Source organism: Bos indicus x Bos taurus, chromosome 14 (assembly GCF_003369695.1).
Source record: "Bos indicus x Bos taurus breed Angus x Brahman F1 hybrid chromosome 14, Bos_hybrid_MaternalHap_v2.0, whole genome shotgun sequence".
In the NCBI taxonomy this organism is placed as follows: Eukaryota; Metazoa; Chordata; class Mammalia; order Artiodactyla; family Bovidae; genus Bos; species Bos indicus x Bos taurus.
This window is the reverse complement of record NC_040089.1, coordinates 54,993,540-55,008,305: the sequence shown is the minus strand read 5'-3', so window position 1 is coordinate 55,008,305 and position 14,766 is coordinate 54,993,540. Positions and strand designations below refer to the sequence as shown.

The 14,766-nt window shown below is 42.3% G+C and overlaps 2 protein-coding genes across 2 annotated transcripts in view; both read right to left on the bottom strand.

Annotated features, from left to right (window-relative positions):
- Positions 1 to 6,747, bottom strand: part of SYBU (syntabulin) — a 129,362-nt gene extending 122,615 nt beyond the window's left edge. The window contains exon 1 of the mRNA XM_027561297.1: positions 6,659 to 6,747. The gene's annotated coding sequence lies outside the window, so the exon portion shown is untranslated. The remainder of the gene's footprint in view (positions 1 to 6,658) is intronic.
- The window catches only part of LOC113904010 (collagen alpha-1(I) chain-like), a 48,020-nt gene that overhangs the window by 32,344 nt on the left and 910 nt on the right, over positions 1 to 14,766 (bottom strand). Inside the window, exons 2-3 of the mRNA XM_027560649.1 lie at positions 6,659 to 6,718; positions 5,917 to 6,573 (exon numbers count right to left, since the gene is read on the bottom strand). Of these exons, the coding sequence (XP_027416450.1) occupies positions 5,917 to 6,573; positions 6,659 to 6,718 (717 nt within the window). The remainder of the gene's footprint in view (positions 1 to 5,916; positions 6,574 to 6,658; positions 6,719 to 14,766) is intronic.

Genomic DNA, 14,766 nt, shown 5'->3' with positions numbered 1-14,766 from the left:
TACTTGTTACAGTTCTTTTAATATTGGTGGATGATGGATGGCTATAAGAAGACGGAAGTTTATAGCTACTCTTTAGCTTTTCTGTCAAGTAAAATGATCTCCAAACTAAAAAGCATAGAATAAAGTTTGAAGAGGATGCTAAAGCTCAAGCAAATTAATACTACTAGCTTCTCATAAGGCATTTAGTTCATTTGACAGATTATGTACTGGGAATTATAATCTCAGCTTTTACAAACAAGATTATAACACTGTTAGTGTCATTGAAGAATCTGGAGATGAAAAGAGATGCCAAGAGGATAAAAATATAGAAATAAAGTACAGAGTTTTGATTTTCACAAATTAGAAGGAACAGTCTCTAAAACCAACATAAAATATTAGGTAATATTCTGAAACAAATTAATAAAAAGATGGCTTCTGAGCACTTGAAAAAGAAAAGAATATTCAGAAATTAGCTTGATTTCCAAAGAATAACATAGCAAGCCTAGTCTTTTTTTTTTTTTTTTTAACTAATAGGGTTAAAAGTAGTAAACCTGAGAAATGGTCAGATGTTGCAAATACAGAAATTTACTTAGACCAGGCGATTAACACAAATAAGCCAAATGGCCCAGTATACTATCAAATGGAATGGTACTGCAAATAGAGAAGGTTGTGCCCCAGCTGCTACTTCTCAGCTCTAAATGATGTTATTTTCCCAGGGAAGTCAGAAATCTGGGATTTTTATGTGAATCACTGTGACTTTAAAAAATTTAACTGCAACTTTTTATTAATGAATACCCTCCTGGGTTGAAGGTGGCTCAGTGGTAAAGAGCCTGGGTCAAGAAGATTCCCTGGAGGAGGAAATGGCAACTCACTCCATTATTCTTGCCTGGAAAATTCCATGATCAGAAGAGCCTAGCGGGCTACAGCCCATGGGATTGCAAAGAGTCTGATATGACTGAACACATACACACACATTCCTGATTTTAAAACAAAACAAAATACATTTGTAGAATGAATCTGACCCACTGGGTGCCAGCTTGGGACATGTGACCTTGGGTCTGACATGGTTTCACATATCACTGCTGAGAGTTCTGGCTAGGTGACAGTCAGACATTACAATTAGATGAGTTCAAATTTAATCTCAATATAAGGAAAATCCCAACGAAGGCATGGGCAGCCCTTACACTAGAAGTATTCACCTTAACCACAATCTGGCAATTCAAAAAACCATATGGGGAAATAACCTGGAGCTGAATTTTGAAATTAATGTTAATATATTCTCAAAAATCTGAATACATTTATGTGTATATATACAGGTCTTCTGTCATTTACTCATTCATTTGAAAACATTTATTAGAAACATGCCATTGCCAAGCACTGTTCTAGGTGCTGGGAGTGCAATAGGAACAAAAATCTTTGCTCTTATGGAATTTACACACTACATTTATCCTATTTGGACATTAAAGTATAGGGGCACTTTACAAATGTGTATTTTTGTGTGCTAAATGCATTCTGAAGTTTTGCTCTGCATTCAGCATAGGACATGAAATTCTCAGTGAAAAACACATTGTACTGTGACACATGGGTGTTGTTAGCTAACAGTTTTAATTATTCTTTTAAATTTTCTTTTTAAAATGTTTATTATGCACCTGCCATGCTGCTAGGGTAAAGTACTGAATTAGACATGATATAGTCAACGAGTATAGGCTGGGATATGATCACACTCCACATAGATCAACATTTTGAATACTTTGGTATTCAAATAAGCCAGATATGCTGCCTTATCTTTGATCAACTTTCCACAAGCTAAAGAAATTAGAGATGAGGATGAAATCATCACACACCTGGCAGTGACTGTTCCAACATCAATGTAGAAGGAAAAACACCTCATCTTTGTTTTTAAATCCCACCATGCTGTGGCAAACTAATTCTAAAATGAGGTGGCAAGCATGGTGAAGTCTAGTATAGACCTATGAATGAATCTATTCTGATACCATTTCTGGCTTTTCTATCCATAATGGTGGCTGCTGCTGCTGCTAAGTCACTTCAGTCGTGTCCGACTCTGTGAGACCCCATAGACGGCAGCCCACAAGGCTCCCCCGTCCCTGGGATTCTCCAGGCAAGAACACTGGAGTGGGTTGCCATTTCCTTCTCCAGTGCATGAAAGTGAAAAGTGAAAAGTGAAAATGAAGTCGCTCAGTTGTGTCTGACTCTTAGCGACCCCATGGACTGCAGCCTTCCAGGCTCCTCGGTCCATGGGATTTTCCAGGCAAGAGTACTGGAGTGGTGCCATTGCCTTCTCTGCCATAATGGTGGAGGGGTAAGAAAAATGATTTTGAAAAATTACCATGTATTCAAAATAATCCCATCTGATTTTGTAGGTAATTAAAAAATTTAAAAAACAAAGGGTCAGAAATAACTGGGGGAGTTAGGCTATGACTGAGTTTATTTCTCCTTATGTTGATTCAGTCAGAGTCAAAGAATATTCCTTCCTCTCAAATCTGGAAGTTGTTGGCTGGAAGGTTTAGGAAGATATTTTTCAGTTGTCCAAGAGATATGCCTATGTTTCTTGAGAAGCAAAGTTGAGAACAAGGCAAGAGATCATTTTAATGTTTGAAGATAGATTATTTAAATTAAAAAAATCATGGCCCTGAAGAATGCTTTTGTTAAAAGGAATTGCTCTGTTTCTTTCTTTTTTTTTTTCCTTCCTGATGAGTGAACATTCTCACTGAAGTTTTATGATCACCAAAGTTCATTTTGGAGAAGGGCATGGCAACCCACATCAGTACTCTTGCCTGGAAAATTCCATGAACAGAGGGGCCTGGCTGGCTAAAATCCACGGGGTTGGAAGGAGTCAGACACAACTGAAGCGACTTAGCATAAAGTTCATTTTAGAATTAGCAGAGGCACAATGAGTTAAAGTTCCTTAAAAGCATTTTTTTAGGAATGCATTTTAATAATTCTGTTACGATTCTTCCACACTTAACTACCTATCTTTTTTCATACCGTTTTTAAAAATTCACTTTGAGTATGCCAAGGTTTTCTCATCCATGGGCTGTTTTCAAAGAGACCTCTATAGCAAACCAAAGGCCACAGAGTTTAAGCAAAATGAGTTAATATGCTCTGAACAGAGAGACAGAAAAATCCCACATACCGATGACTTGGTGATTAAGCCTGGAAGACAACTTGAATAATTATTATCATAAATTATAGAAATAAAAACCAAATATAGCTTCTAACTGGTATATTCTTGCTGAGATGCTCCACTCTGGTAAAGACTTGAAGTTATTTTAGGAATATTTTATAATTTAAAAAGCTTAATGAAAATTGTCTTTTTCTAGAAGGAATGAGAAGCCATTCTCAAATGGATGTGGGGCGACCTAGTTCTCTCTCCCTCTGCTGCACTGATCATAAGCTGTTCTGCAGAGCTGGGCTTGCCTCCCTCATCACTCCCTGGAACACTTCTCAAAGCCTTGCCATTACACAGCGTTCCCAGGGTGGTGGTGATTTAGGCGGATAAGTCTCTTTAAAGTTATATTTCTATTTTTACATATTTTGGGACATGTAACATAACCCCTCAACCTGATATTACGTGGATATTACTCCTTAGATGAAGGCTTAAGTAAAAAAAAACAAAAGTGTGTCAATTTAAATGACAGTATTAAGAGAATTACAATTTGTATTTAGACATAATAAACATTGTCAAGGACACCAGAGTAACTGAAATTCTGGAAATAATGCCTTCTCCCATGGAGAAGCATGCTTTGGAATTTGATGTACTTACAAATGACTTTTTAAAAATGCTTTTATTTTGAAATAATGATAGATTCATAGGATGTTGTAAAGACAGTACAGAGAATTCCTATATACCTTTTGTCCAGTTTCCCCCAGTGAGTCTATCTTACATAGTACAGTACAATATCAAAAGTAGGAGACTGAGTTAATGCAATGTGTGTTCAGAGCTCTATGACACTTTATCCTATATACATATGGGATAAAGTGTCATATATATAGGCTTCCCTGGTGGTTCAGACAAAAAAGAATCTGCTTGCAATGCAGGAGACCCAGGTTTGATCCCTGGGTCAGGAAGATTCCCCCAGAGAAGGGAATGGCTACCGACTCCAGTATTCTTGTCTGAAGAATTCCATGGACAGAGGAGCTTGGTGGGTCCCAAAGAGTCGGACATGACTGAGTGACTAACACTTTCACTTTCATATATACATATATACACACACACACACACACACACACACACATACACATACACAGACATACACACATATACATAACCATGGTTATATAACCATCATGACAATCAAGATACATAACCTTTCCATCATGACAAAGATTTCCTTCCTGCTACCTAGTTATAGTCACAGACCCTTTCACCCCCATCTCTAAGCGCTGCCCATCAGGCCAATTGTAAGATTACTCTTTTAAGCTTATCTCTTACACACTTTAACTAAAATGTGAGAAAACCACAGGACTGGGTGTTAGGAGATGGCTGGTTCTAAGTTTGCCAGTAACTAATTCATGTTCTTGGACTACTTACTTACTCTCTGCCAGACTCAGCAACTAATCTATAAAAATGAAGATCTGAACTATTTTTTAGGACACCAGCATTTAAGTACTCATATAATTATTTGAACTCAATTATGATACCACTTTAAAGACTACTGCATGCAAATCAAGTTAATAAAATTTGATTTAAATATGTGGAGATCAACAAGGATTGAACGGTGTGTTATAAATGTATTTTGCATTAAAATAATGTCATTGTCACATAAATTAGGAAACCAAAAGTTGCATTATGATAATACATTGCTGCTGTAAAATCTGAAGCAAGTAAAAAATATGATTTCCCCCATCTCTCAAGGGGTCAAATGTTGCTGCTCTCCCAAAAGCACAAGAGGAGAAAACTTGGCCCTGTGATGACCTGACTTCCTTTGCCTCTAAAACATCTTTTGAAGAAGAAGAAGCAAACATCTGTAATGTATGCCCAGCCAAGTGCTGCAGCAGAAACTTAAAGCTGAAAATTTTGAACTGCGGTGTTCAAATTTGGTTCTTTTCTGAGAAGCAAGACTCAGGACCCTGAAGCTGCTCTTTGCTTCTGCTGCCCAGGGTCTGGGGTCAGAACCATAGGACCTTCCAGGAACCCAGCAGTGGACTTTCCTGCTTTCCCTGACGTCACTACTTGCTCAACACTGGAGAACCAAAGACAAAGCGGTTTACACCAAGTGGCTTTTTCCACTTAAAGCTTTAAAATTCTCCTCCCATGCACCAATTCAACCTTCCAGCTCTCTGCGATTCACTCCTATTTTAAATTCACCCAGCAAGAAGATGACATCCAGTATGAGGATGTTTTTGAGCTCATCACCTGAGCCCTTCTAACACACTGATGAAAAATGTCCTCCCTCCTCACCAAACAATCTGGTGAAAAGTCCCCAAGGGAGGAGAAACTTGACAAGTGTGCTCCGGGGACTCTGCACGCACCCATGCCACTGAAGAGATCGCCTGAGGCTTTCTTTCTGGATACCATCAATTCTTTACTGAACCTTCTTTATCAAAAGGCACCCTTTTCAAGCCCCACTTCCGCCAACAATTACTAAAGGGAGACCCCCCTCCCCCCGCGCCAACCGACGGCCTGGTCAGCCTTGCCTGTTGCAACAACAAGTCCAGCTCAATCATCTCAAAAACCAATCAAACAGGGACACTGTCCCCGCTGCCTTCCTCTGCTGAAAGTCCCCATTTTCCACCACCTTCTTCTGCGGGTGCCGGAGAACACTGGATACCACCCCCGCCCGGCCCCCACCACTGGAAGGGGCAGCGCCGGGGTCCCGAGCATCCATCTCCGCCCTCACTGGACCACAGAGCATCCGTCGCCCTCCGGCGCCGGTGGGCACTGCCCGCAGAGCCCTCACAGATGCCCATTCTTACCCTTTCTCTCCCAGAAAGGCCCCATCGCGCCGTCCAGGAGGAGGCATCCGCACGCGCCCGGGAGACCGGGGCGCGGCTGGGCCGGCGTCGGGTGCGGATGGGACCCGGCGCCGCCGCGGGTGTGCGCTCGGGCTCTGGGAGCCGGGCACGGCCCGCTCCGCCCGCGCCTGCCCGGGCCGGACACGTGGTGCCTTCGCCGCCCGCGCGTTGGGATCCGGGTGGCGGCCCCTCGGCCTCTGCAGCCGCCGGTCCGCGAACCGCGTGGGGAGAAGGGCGGGGACCAGCGGGCCGGGGACCAGTAGGCGGGGCGCGGCGGCGGGCTACTGCTCCGGGGACGGCCGACCCGCAGGCTCGGGCTCGGTCGCCCAGGCCCCCAGCCGCCTTCGCCGCCGGCTCGTTTCCCAAAGCCGCTCGGGGTGGGGGCGGCGCACTGCGGAGGCTGCGGCTTCCCGCCCGCAGAGGGAGGCCGGGCCAAGGGCGGGAAGGTGTGCGCTGCGCGACCTCCTTCTCGCGCGCGTGCGGATGCCCGGGGTCACTGAGGCTGGAGTCCGCCTCGCGCTCTTCACTCACCGGGTGAAGCAATACCCGGTCCCCGCGGGGGAGATGCAAACCCCTGAACCCCGCGGCGTGGTCCTGAGGTGCCCTTGAGGACGGCCTCTACCGGGGAAAATTTCCTCTCGCGACCGCAGCCTGTGTGAGGCAGCTAAGGAAACACTGCCCAAAATTCAGGGCCAAGACTTACCTGCAGCCTCTCCTCGACCTTGGGCGCCTCGTCTAAACAAGGTGTCAGTGTCCGAATTTCCTGACCCCGAAGATAAACGTGGTCAATCACTTTCTACCTCTAAGGAGATAATATACCCTAGCGGCAGCAGTGCAATAGAGATAAAATTCGCACTGATTTTAGGTAAGGCTGGAGGAAACGTCTGGAGACGGAAATGGCAACCCGCTCCAGTACTCTTGCCTGGAGAATCCCATGGAGGGAGGAGCCTGGTAGGCTACAGTCCATGGAGGTCGCCAAGAGTCGGACCCGACTGAGCGACTTCACTTTAACTTAAACGTCGGCACAGGGAAGAAAGCCGTTCCAATTCGTGGATCGGTCCAAATGCAAAACTAATCCATCAGCCCCACTACCTGCTTTCCTGGGAAGGTGGAATTTGGCGACTGGTGAGAAGGTACTCTTCCCTCCGACGTTCCAAGAGCCCCATGCAGCCCCATCAAGAACGTTCAGCTTTACTAAAGATCTTTACCATGGAAATCGCTCAGTCGTGTCCAAGTCTTTGCGACCCATAGACTGTAGCCTCGGAGAATGCAATGGCACCACACTCCAGTACTCTTGCCTGCAAAATCCCATGGATGGAGGAACCTGGAAGGCTGCAGTCCATGGGGTCGCTGAGGGTCGGACACGACTGAGCGACTTCACTTTGACTTTTCACTTTCATGCATTGGAGAAGGAAATGGCAACCCACTCCAGTGTTCTTGCCTGGAGAATCCCAGGGACGGGGGAGCCTGTTGGGCTGCCGTCTATGGGGTCGCACAGAGTCGGACACGACTGAAGCGACTTAGCAGCAGCAACAGACTGTAGCCTACCAGGCTCCTCCGTCCATCGGATTTTGCAGGCAAGAGTACTGGAGTGGGTTGCCATTTCCTTCTCCAGAGGATCTTCCCGACCCAGGGATCGAACTCCGGTTTCCCGCCTTGTAGGCAGACGCTTTATCACCTGAGCCACCTGAGAAGCCTAAGATCTTTACCATGGAACTGCTTATAACTTTCTGAGGCAGAGGCAGATGGGCCCCCAGGGTAAAGTGATTGGAGATTCATTCCTTGGGGATCCAAAGAATACAATAAATACCTCTAGATGAACATCAAAGCACAAATCCCTGAACTCACATTTCCCTGGACATGTTGCAAGAATACAGTGTAATTATAGAAACTCTTGTAGATATCATTTTAGAAGAAACCTGGACGTTTATAGAATCGTGAAGATGGAAGGGACTTTAAAAGATGGCCTATTCCAGCCTTTGAGATGTGTCAGTCATGCTTCCTCAGTTCTTGGGTTTGGAAGAAAAAAAAAAAAAGTCTTTCTCCCTCATCTACTCCTTTCTTCCTAGTTTCTAGATTTAAATAGAGACCACTGAGGGCATCAGGGCAGGTGCGAAACTAAAGAAAATTCTTGTTTGGTTTCTCTAGACTTGAGAATAAAGTTAAATAACCAGGTCACAAGTTGGGAGGTTTCAAATGATGCACAGAAGCCACACGGTCCTTTCAGGAACCCAGAATTAAAGGAAAACAAATTCAGTTACAGTGACTGCAAAGAAATGCCAGCTTTTCTTTTATGGAGATAAACTGTAATTGTCTTGTGCTAAGAATATTTGAAGTTCAGTTCTTCACTTCCTTAAATATACAGAGCTAGAACTTGATTATAATTTATTTATTCATTGAGCAGCATTTACTCAGTACCGCATTCCAGACTTAATTTGTTTTTCCTTTTCCTCTTTCCATTTCCTTAAGGCTCATTTTTAAAGTTTGGTTAGGTTGCTGTTACTCCTCTAAGTTACTGGAATGGGGAGGAATTCACTTTTGCTGTGTATATCCTATGTACCAGACACCAGTTTATGTCATCTAATATAATTGTTACATTTTCCTTAAGCTGTCACACCTTACTGATGAAGAAAAGAAAGTTCTTCTTTTCTTGTTTACAGTGACTTGTTTACAATAACAAAACTAGTAAATGGTGAAGTGAGGATTTGGACCCAAGTATTTCTGATTATACTGTGTTCCTATTCTGGGACTTTCTGGAGGCAATGCCTTTATTCAAAGAAATAGTCAAATAGGAGAAATATTAGATGCTATGGCAAGGTAGACAGGGAGTGGATCTGTTCAACTTTTGTCACTCAACTCAAACATACCAGTAGTTTTGTCTTTTCTTGCAGAAAGCCTAATCAAAATCCTTGGGAAGATTGGAAACCTGTGTTAGATTCCCTTAAACCACATACATGATGATGCATATTTATTTAAAATATTTGAAGAAAAATTATTTATTATAATTCCTAGGTCTACAGTGTGACTATAGAATGTTTAAAGTCTTAGCCAAGCCAGCAACTTTTATTCACAACAGATTGTTTTAATGAGAAGAGATGCATGGTGAGTTTGAACAACTTGTATACCATCTCCGAGCCTGTAGTTCTTCACTGGTTAAACGTAAGTAGTAGGTATAGTGCTCCAGGAGTCTGAGGTGTCAAAGGAAATATTGGAAACAAAAGTGCTTTGAGAACTATGACTACAAATAGTCTTATATATGACAGCAAGAAGGAGCTAAGTGGAAATCAATAGTGAACTGAGTGGAAGAGGAATAGTTTATAACTCACGTAAGCTTGAATCACAGTTATGAAGTTTTAGCATAAATGTAAATGTGCAGGTTATTTAATATCCTTCATCTTATAAATAAAGAAACAAATGCCCAGAGGAAGTTAAGTAGTCTACAATCACATCACATTCTTGAGAATATTGTTGAAAATTCTAAAATAAGAATCTGATACCATAGGATGAGACAGGATCAGTCACTAACTTTTGTTTGAGTACCTACTGTATATCAGGCACTGTTTTAGGCGCTAGAAATGTAGCAGTGAACAAAATAGTTTTCATTTCTACTGTGCAAAATCTGATATTCTAATGGGGTCAGGGACTTTCTGGGTAGCTCAGCTGATAAAGAATACACCTGCAATGCAGGAAACCCTGATTCGATTCCTGGGTCTGGAAGAATCCCTCAAGAAGGGATAGGCTACCCACTTCAGTATTTTTGGGCTTCCCTGGTGGCTCAGACTGTAAAGAATCCTCCTGCAATGAGGGAGACCTGGGTTCACTCCCTGAATTGGGAAGATCCCCTGGAGGAGGGCATGGCAACCCACTCCAGTATTCTCACCTGGAGAATCCCATGGACAGAGGCGCCTGCTGGGCTAAGTCCATGGAGTCCCAAAGAGTGGTACTGAGTGACTAAGCACAGCACAGCAATGGGGTCAGATAAAGAGATGTATAAACAAACAAATCATTCAGGTACTAAGTGTTTTAGAGAAGGTAAAATAAGCAATGTGGTGATGATGCCAAGGTTTTTGATCTGAATAACTAAGTGAATAGGGGTATAATTTTCTTTGATGGGTCAAGATGTGATTGTGATGGTTGGGATGAGAATGGGAAGAAATGATTTGTTCCTGTTTTGGTCATATGAAATGTTAAATAATAATTAGGCATCTAGATGGTGCTATGGAGTGGAAGTTTGAAGGTTAGAGGTTGAAGGTAAACATTTGAGAGTTTTCATCACATAGACCGACTTCTCTGGTGGCTCAGACAGTAAAGCATCTGTCTACAATATGGGAGACCTGGGTTTGATCCCTGGGTTGGGAAGTTCCCTGGAGAAGGAAAAGGCAACCCACTCCAGTACTCTTACCTAGAAAATCCCAAGGACAGAGGAGCCTGGTGTCCATGGGGTCATAAAGAGTCGGACACGACTGAGCGACTTCACTTTCACTTTCATCACATAGACAGATTCAAAGTCATGGAGGGTTTTTTTGTAAAAAAATGGATAATTTGTTCTTAAATATAAAGAGTTTTCTTTAGTCAGGTTGCTGTGTGAGGAGAGTGGTTCAAACATGTCTTAGCTTGTCCCCACAAATTAAAGCCATTTGAAGATGCTCAGCTAAAGGCCAGCAAACCATCACCATAGCAACAGTGTCTTGTCAAAGGGGATAGGGAATCTCTTCTCATTTTGAGGCTTCAGTCATGTCTGCCAGTTCAATATGAAGGTCCTCATGACCACACTGTTATTCCTTTTGTTGTGTACTGTGCTAAGTCACTTCTAATCGTGTCTGACTTTTTGCGACCCTATGGACTGTAACCCAGAAGGCTCCTCTGTCCATGGGGATTCTTCAGGCAAGAATACTGGAGTGGGTTGCCATGCCCCCTCCAGGGGATCTTCCCAACCCAGGGAGTAAACCCAAGTATCCCTCATTGCAGGAGGATTCTTTACAGTCTGAGCCACCAGGGAAGCCCAAGAATATTGGAGTGGGTAGCCTATCCCTTCTCCAGGGGATCTTCCGAACCCACATCTCTTACATCTCCTGCATTGGCAGGCGGGTTCTTTACCACCAGAACCACCTGAAAATGAAAGTGAAAGTCACTCAGTCGTGTCCAATTCTTTGTGGCCCCAGGAACTTATATAGTCCTTGGAATTCTCCAGGCCAGATACTGGCGTGGATAGCATTTCTCTTCTTCAGGGGATCTTCCAACCCAGAGATGGAATGTTATTACTTTTCAGTTCAGTTCAGTTCAGTCGCACAGTCATGTCCAACTCTTTGTGACCCCATGAACTGCAGCACGCCAGGCCTCCTTGTCCATCACCAACTCCTGGAGTTCACCCAGACTCACGTCCATCGAGTTGGTGATGCCATCCAGCCATCTCATCCTCTGTCATCCCCTTCTCCTACTGCTCCCAATCCCTCCCAGCATCAGAGTCTTTTCCAATGAGTCAACTCTTCGCATGAGGTGGCCAAAGTACTGGAGTTTCAGCTTTAGCATCAGTCCTTCTAAAGAAATCCCAGGGCTGATCTCCTTCAGAATGGACTGGTTGAATCTCCTTGCAGTCCAGGGGACTCTCAAGAGTCTTCTCCAACACCACAATTCAAAAGCATCAATTCTTCGGCATTCAGCTTTCTTCACAGTCCAACTCTCACATCTATACATGACCACTGGAAAAACCATAGCCTTGACTAGGGTTTAGTCAACAGAGAAGGGGAAAAAAATGTCTGCCACTTGCAATTTATTTCCTCCTGCTGCTTGGAGACCTCTGGCCTTCCTACCTGTTACCCTCTCATTATGTGATTTTATCTATTATTGATTATTCTGCTACACAATTATTTTAACAGCTTTGTGGCATTACATCATATGGCTGCGACACACAGTTGTCTGCTAAGATGTAAGTATTTATAAGCAGTGCATGGTTTCATGCAAAAGACCCTTTTAATTTCACATGAAATTAAAATGATGATCTTTAAAAATTTTATGCAAAGTAAATCAATAAGATAAGGCTATCAAGGTCATTGTTAAAGGGAAAATAAGTAGGAAAATAACAAGTTTTTAAGATACAGGTGTGAAGGATTAGAGCAGTTCCTAAGATTGTTGATTATGCATATGTGAGCGTAAAGAGTGTGATCAAGGCATTATATTTAAAGATTATTCGAGAAGTATTGAAAAATGTGAAAGCACTGTGTATTTGTACCGTATGGTTTTACACACATGTTTATAGATACATACTAGAACAGACACAGGTATAGATATAGACCATCATCACCAAATTTTTAAGGTTTATGGAGTTCATATTTTCAGTGTACAGACTATTTCAAACTGGCACTGATCATAGAGGCCTGAATGGAAGAACACCCTAGGTATTCATTTTTTTGGAGACTAGCAGACTGGAAACCAGCAAGCCAGGGTCCTACATTGTATACAACAGTATGGTTCTTTGAGAGGGTTAATAATGCCTTTTTCATAGTAAAGTTCATGGAGCAGTACCACCTGCCACAGAGATATTTTGGGACTTGTTAAAATTTTGGGTTTCTGGAGCCCATCCTAAATCAAATAACTCAAATTCTCAGGTGTAACACACTGCCCAGGTGATGTGTATGGAAGTCAAAGTATCAGAATGACTGGGAATTAAGCAAATGAAGAAAAAAATGCCTTCGAGCATTAGGGATTTTTTTTATTATTATTTGTATCTCTGGCACCTAGAACAGTGCCCATGGGAAGTGATATTTAAATGTTTATTACATTGACTATTTAAACAAACACTTGTAATAAGTTCTTGCCTTATACTATAATGTGCTTCTCCAAACCATCTTGTAACAACTTTTCAAACAAATTCTCATAATCTCTGTGATCATGCCTTGCATACAGCAGGAACTTGATGAATGTTGATTACATGAATGAGTAAAATAATGTGTAGTTACACCTAATCACGCTTAACTTCAGAACAGTGGATACCACCAATAACCTAGTATGGTGTCCTTTGTCCCTAAAAGTATCAAAACTGGGAGTCAAACTCCCTGCATTTAATATATGTCAAAATTTCCACATGGCCATGAGTGAACCACTGCTTAGCCCTACTGACTTCAGCTTTGAAATCTATAAAGTAAAGGAAGTCATGAGATTCAGTGAGATAATATCCATGAAGTTACTTTGGGATCAATTAAGTACTTTGCAAATGTAAGTTATCATTCTTATCTTCTCCACCAAGGTTGTCCCCAACAAGAACTTTTCCACCTGCCTCAGTTCTTGGGAGAGCAAGCCACTGCTCATTTCCCTGTGGCAAGCTTGAGCAAGATTGCATTTTAACAAATTTATGAATGTTTGGAATTCTTTTTTTATAGTTTTCCTTATTGGTTTTTGGGTGTGCTGGGTCTTTATTGCTGGGCAGGGTGTCCTCTGCTTGCAGTGAGTGGAGGCTGCTCTCTAGTTGTGGTGCACAGGTTACTCTGAGGTTGCTGTGGTTGCTCTTCTCTTGTTGTGGAGCATGGGCTCCATAGGACACATGGGCTTCAGTGGTGTGCCACGTGGCTCCCAGGCACCAGAGCACAGGCTCAACTGTGGTGCACGGGCTTAGTTGCTCCGAGGCATGTGGGATCTTCCTGGACCAGGGATCCAACCTGTGTCTCCTACATTGGCGGGTGGATTCTTTACCACTGAGCCACCAGGGAAGCTCCTGTTTGGAATTCTTAAGGGACAGGGATGGCAAATAAGTTGACCCATGTTCACATTTCACCTCTGGTATCCAAGGTCAACATCACTAAAGGATTATTGTTCTCTAGTTCTTATGTCCTCAAAGGTCACCTTACAAATTTCTCAGCACAGTGCCACAGCAGCCCTTCAGTAGAACCTATTCACCCTCTCTGATACAGGATAAATCTATATAAAAGTTTGTGGTATTAGATTTGAATATGAACATATTTCTTAAAGATATGAGATTATCTTATATAAGAGAAGGATGTAGACATACATACATTGTATAGTGTGTGTATATAGCATATATATATATATATATATATATATGTATCATATGTATCATATGTGAGATAATACCGAGTATAACATAGGACTGTGAGTGAGTGAGTGTGTGTGTGTGTGTAAAATAGAGACCAAGAGGCTATTATGGTCATGTTTTTAGGTTAGGCTTTGAAAAATCACAATAAAATCTTCTGAAAGGAACTGAAAGAAGAGTAAAAATTTTATGTAGGTCTCTCAGGTCTCAGCAAATGTTATAATTAAAGTTTCAGTCTCAGTACACAAACCAGAGTTCTGTTTTATTGTTGGGGAGACCCTAGCTGGAGTCTTACCTCTTTGGAACAGGATACAAGTCTGAAAGACTTGGATAATTGAGCTTTGTGGTCAGCTGGATATAGTGATTAAAAGAGATCTTAATTTAGTTCCCTTATGGTGGAAATACAGCAGTCTTTTGGAATGCTGTCTCAACCATATCCCTTAGTATCTTACTTGAATATTTCATGTTCTTAATGATTTCTTCCCTTCAAAAAAAAAAAAAAAAAACTGGCCCGCTATTAATTTGCTAACTAGTGTTAGATGTTTGATATGCAGAATCCCTGATCTCCCAAACTTCAGATAAGTGTTTCTCCGAGGTGCTCCCATAGTACACTTAATTTCCACTATTAAAATACTTATCACATTGTGCTATACTTGCCTGTATCTCCAGCTGAAGTACAGACTCCCATGGGACAAGGCTGATTCAGTATAACATCTCTGTTGATTAAACCAGAGGTCGTCAAACTTTTTCTACTTTGGATCAGATTG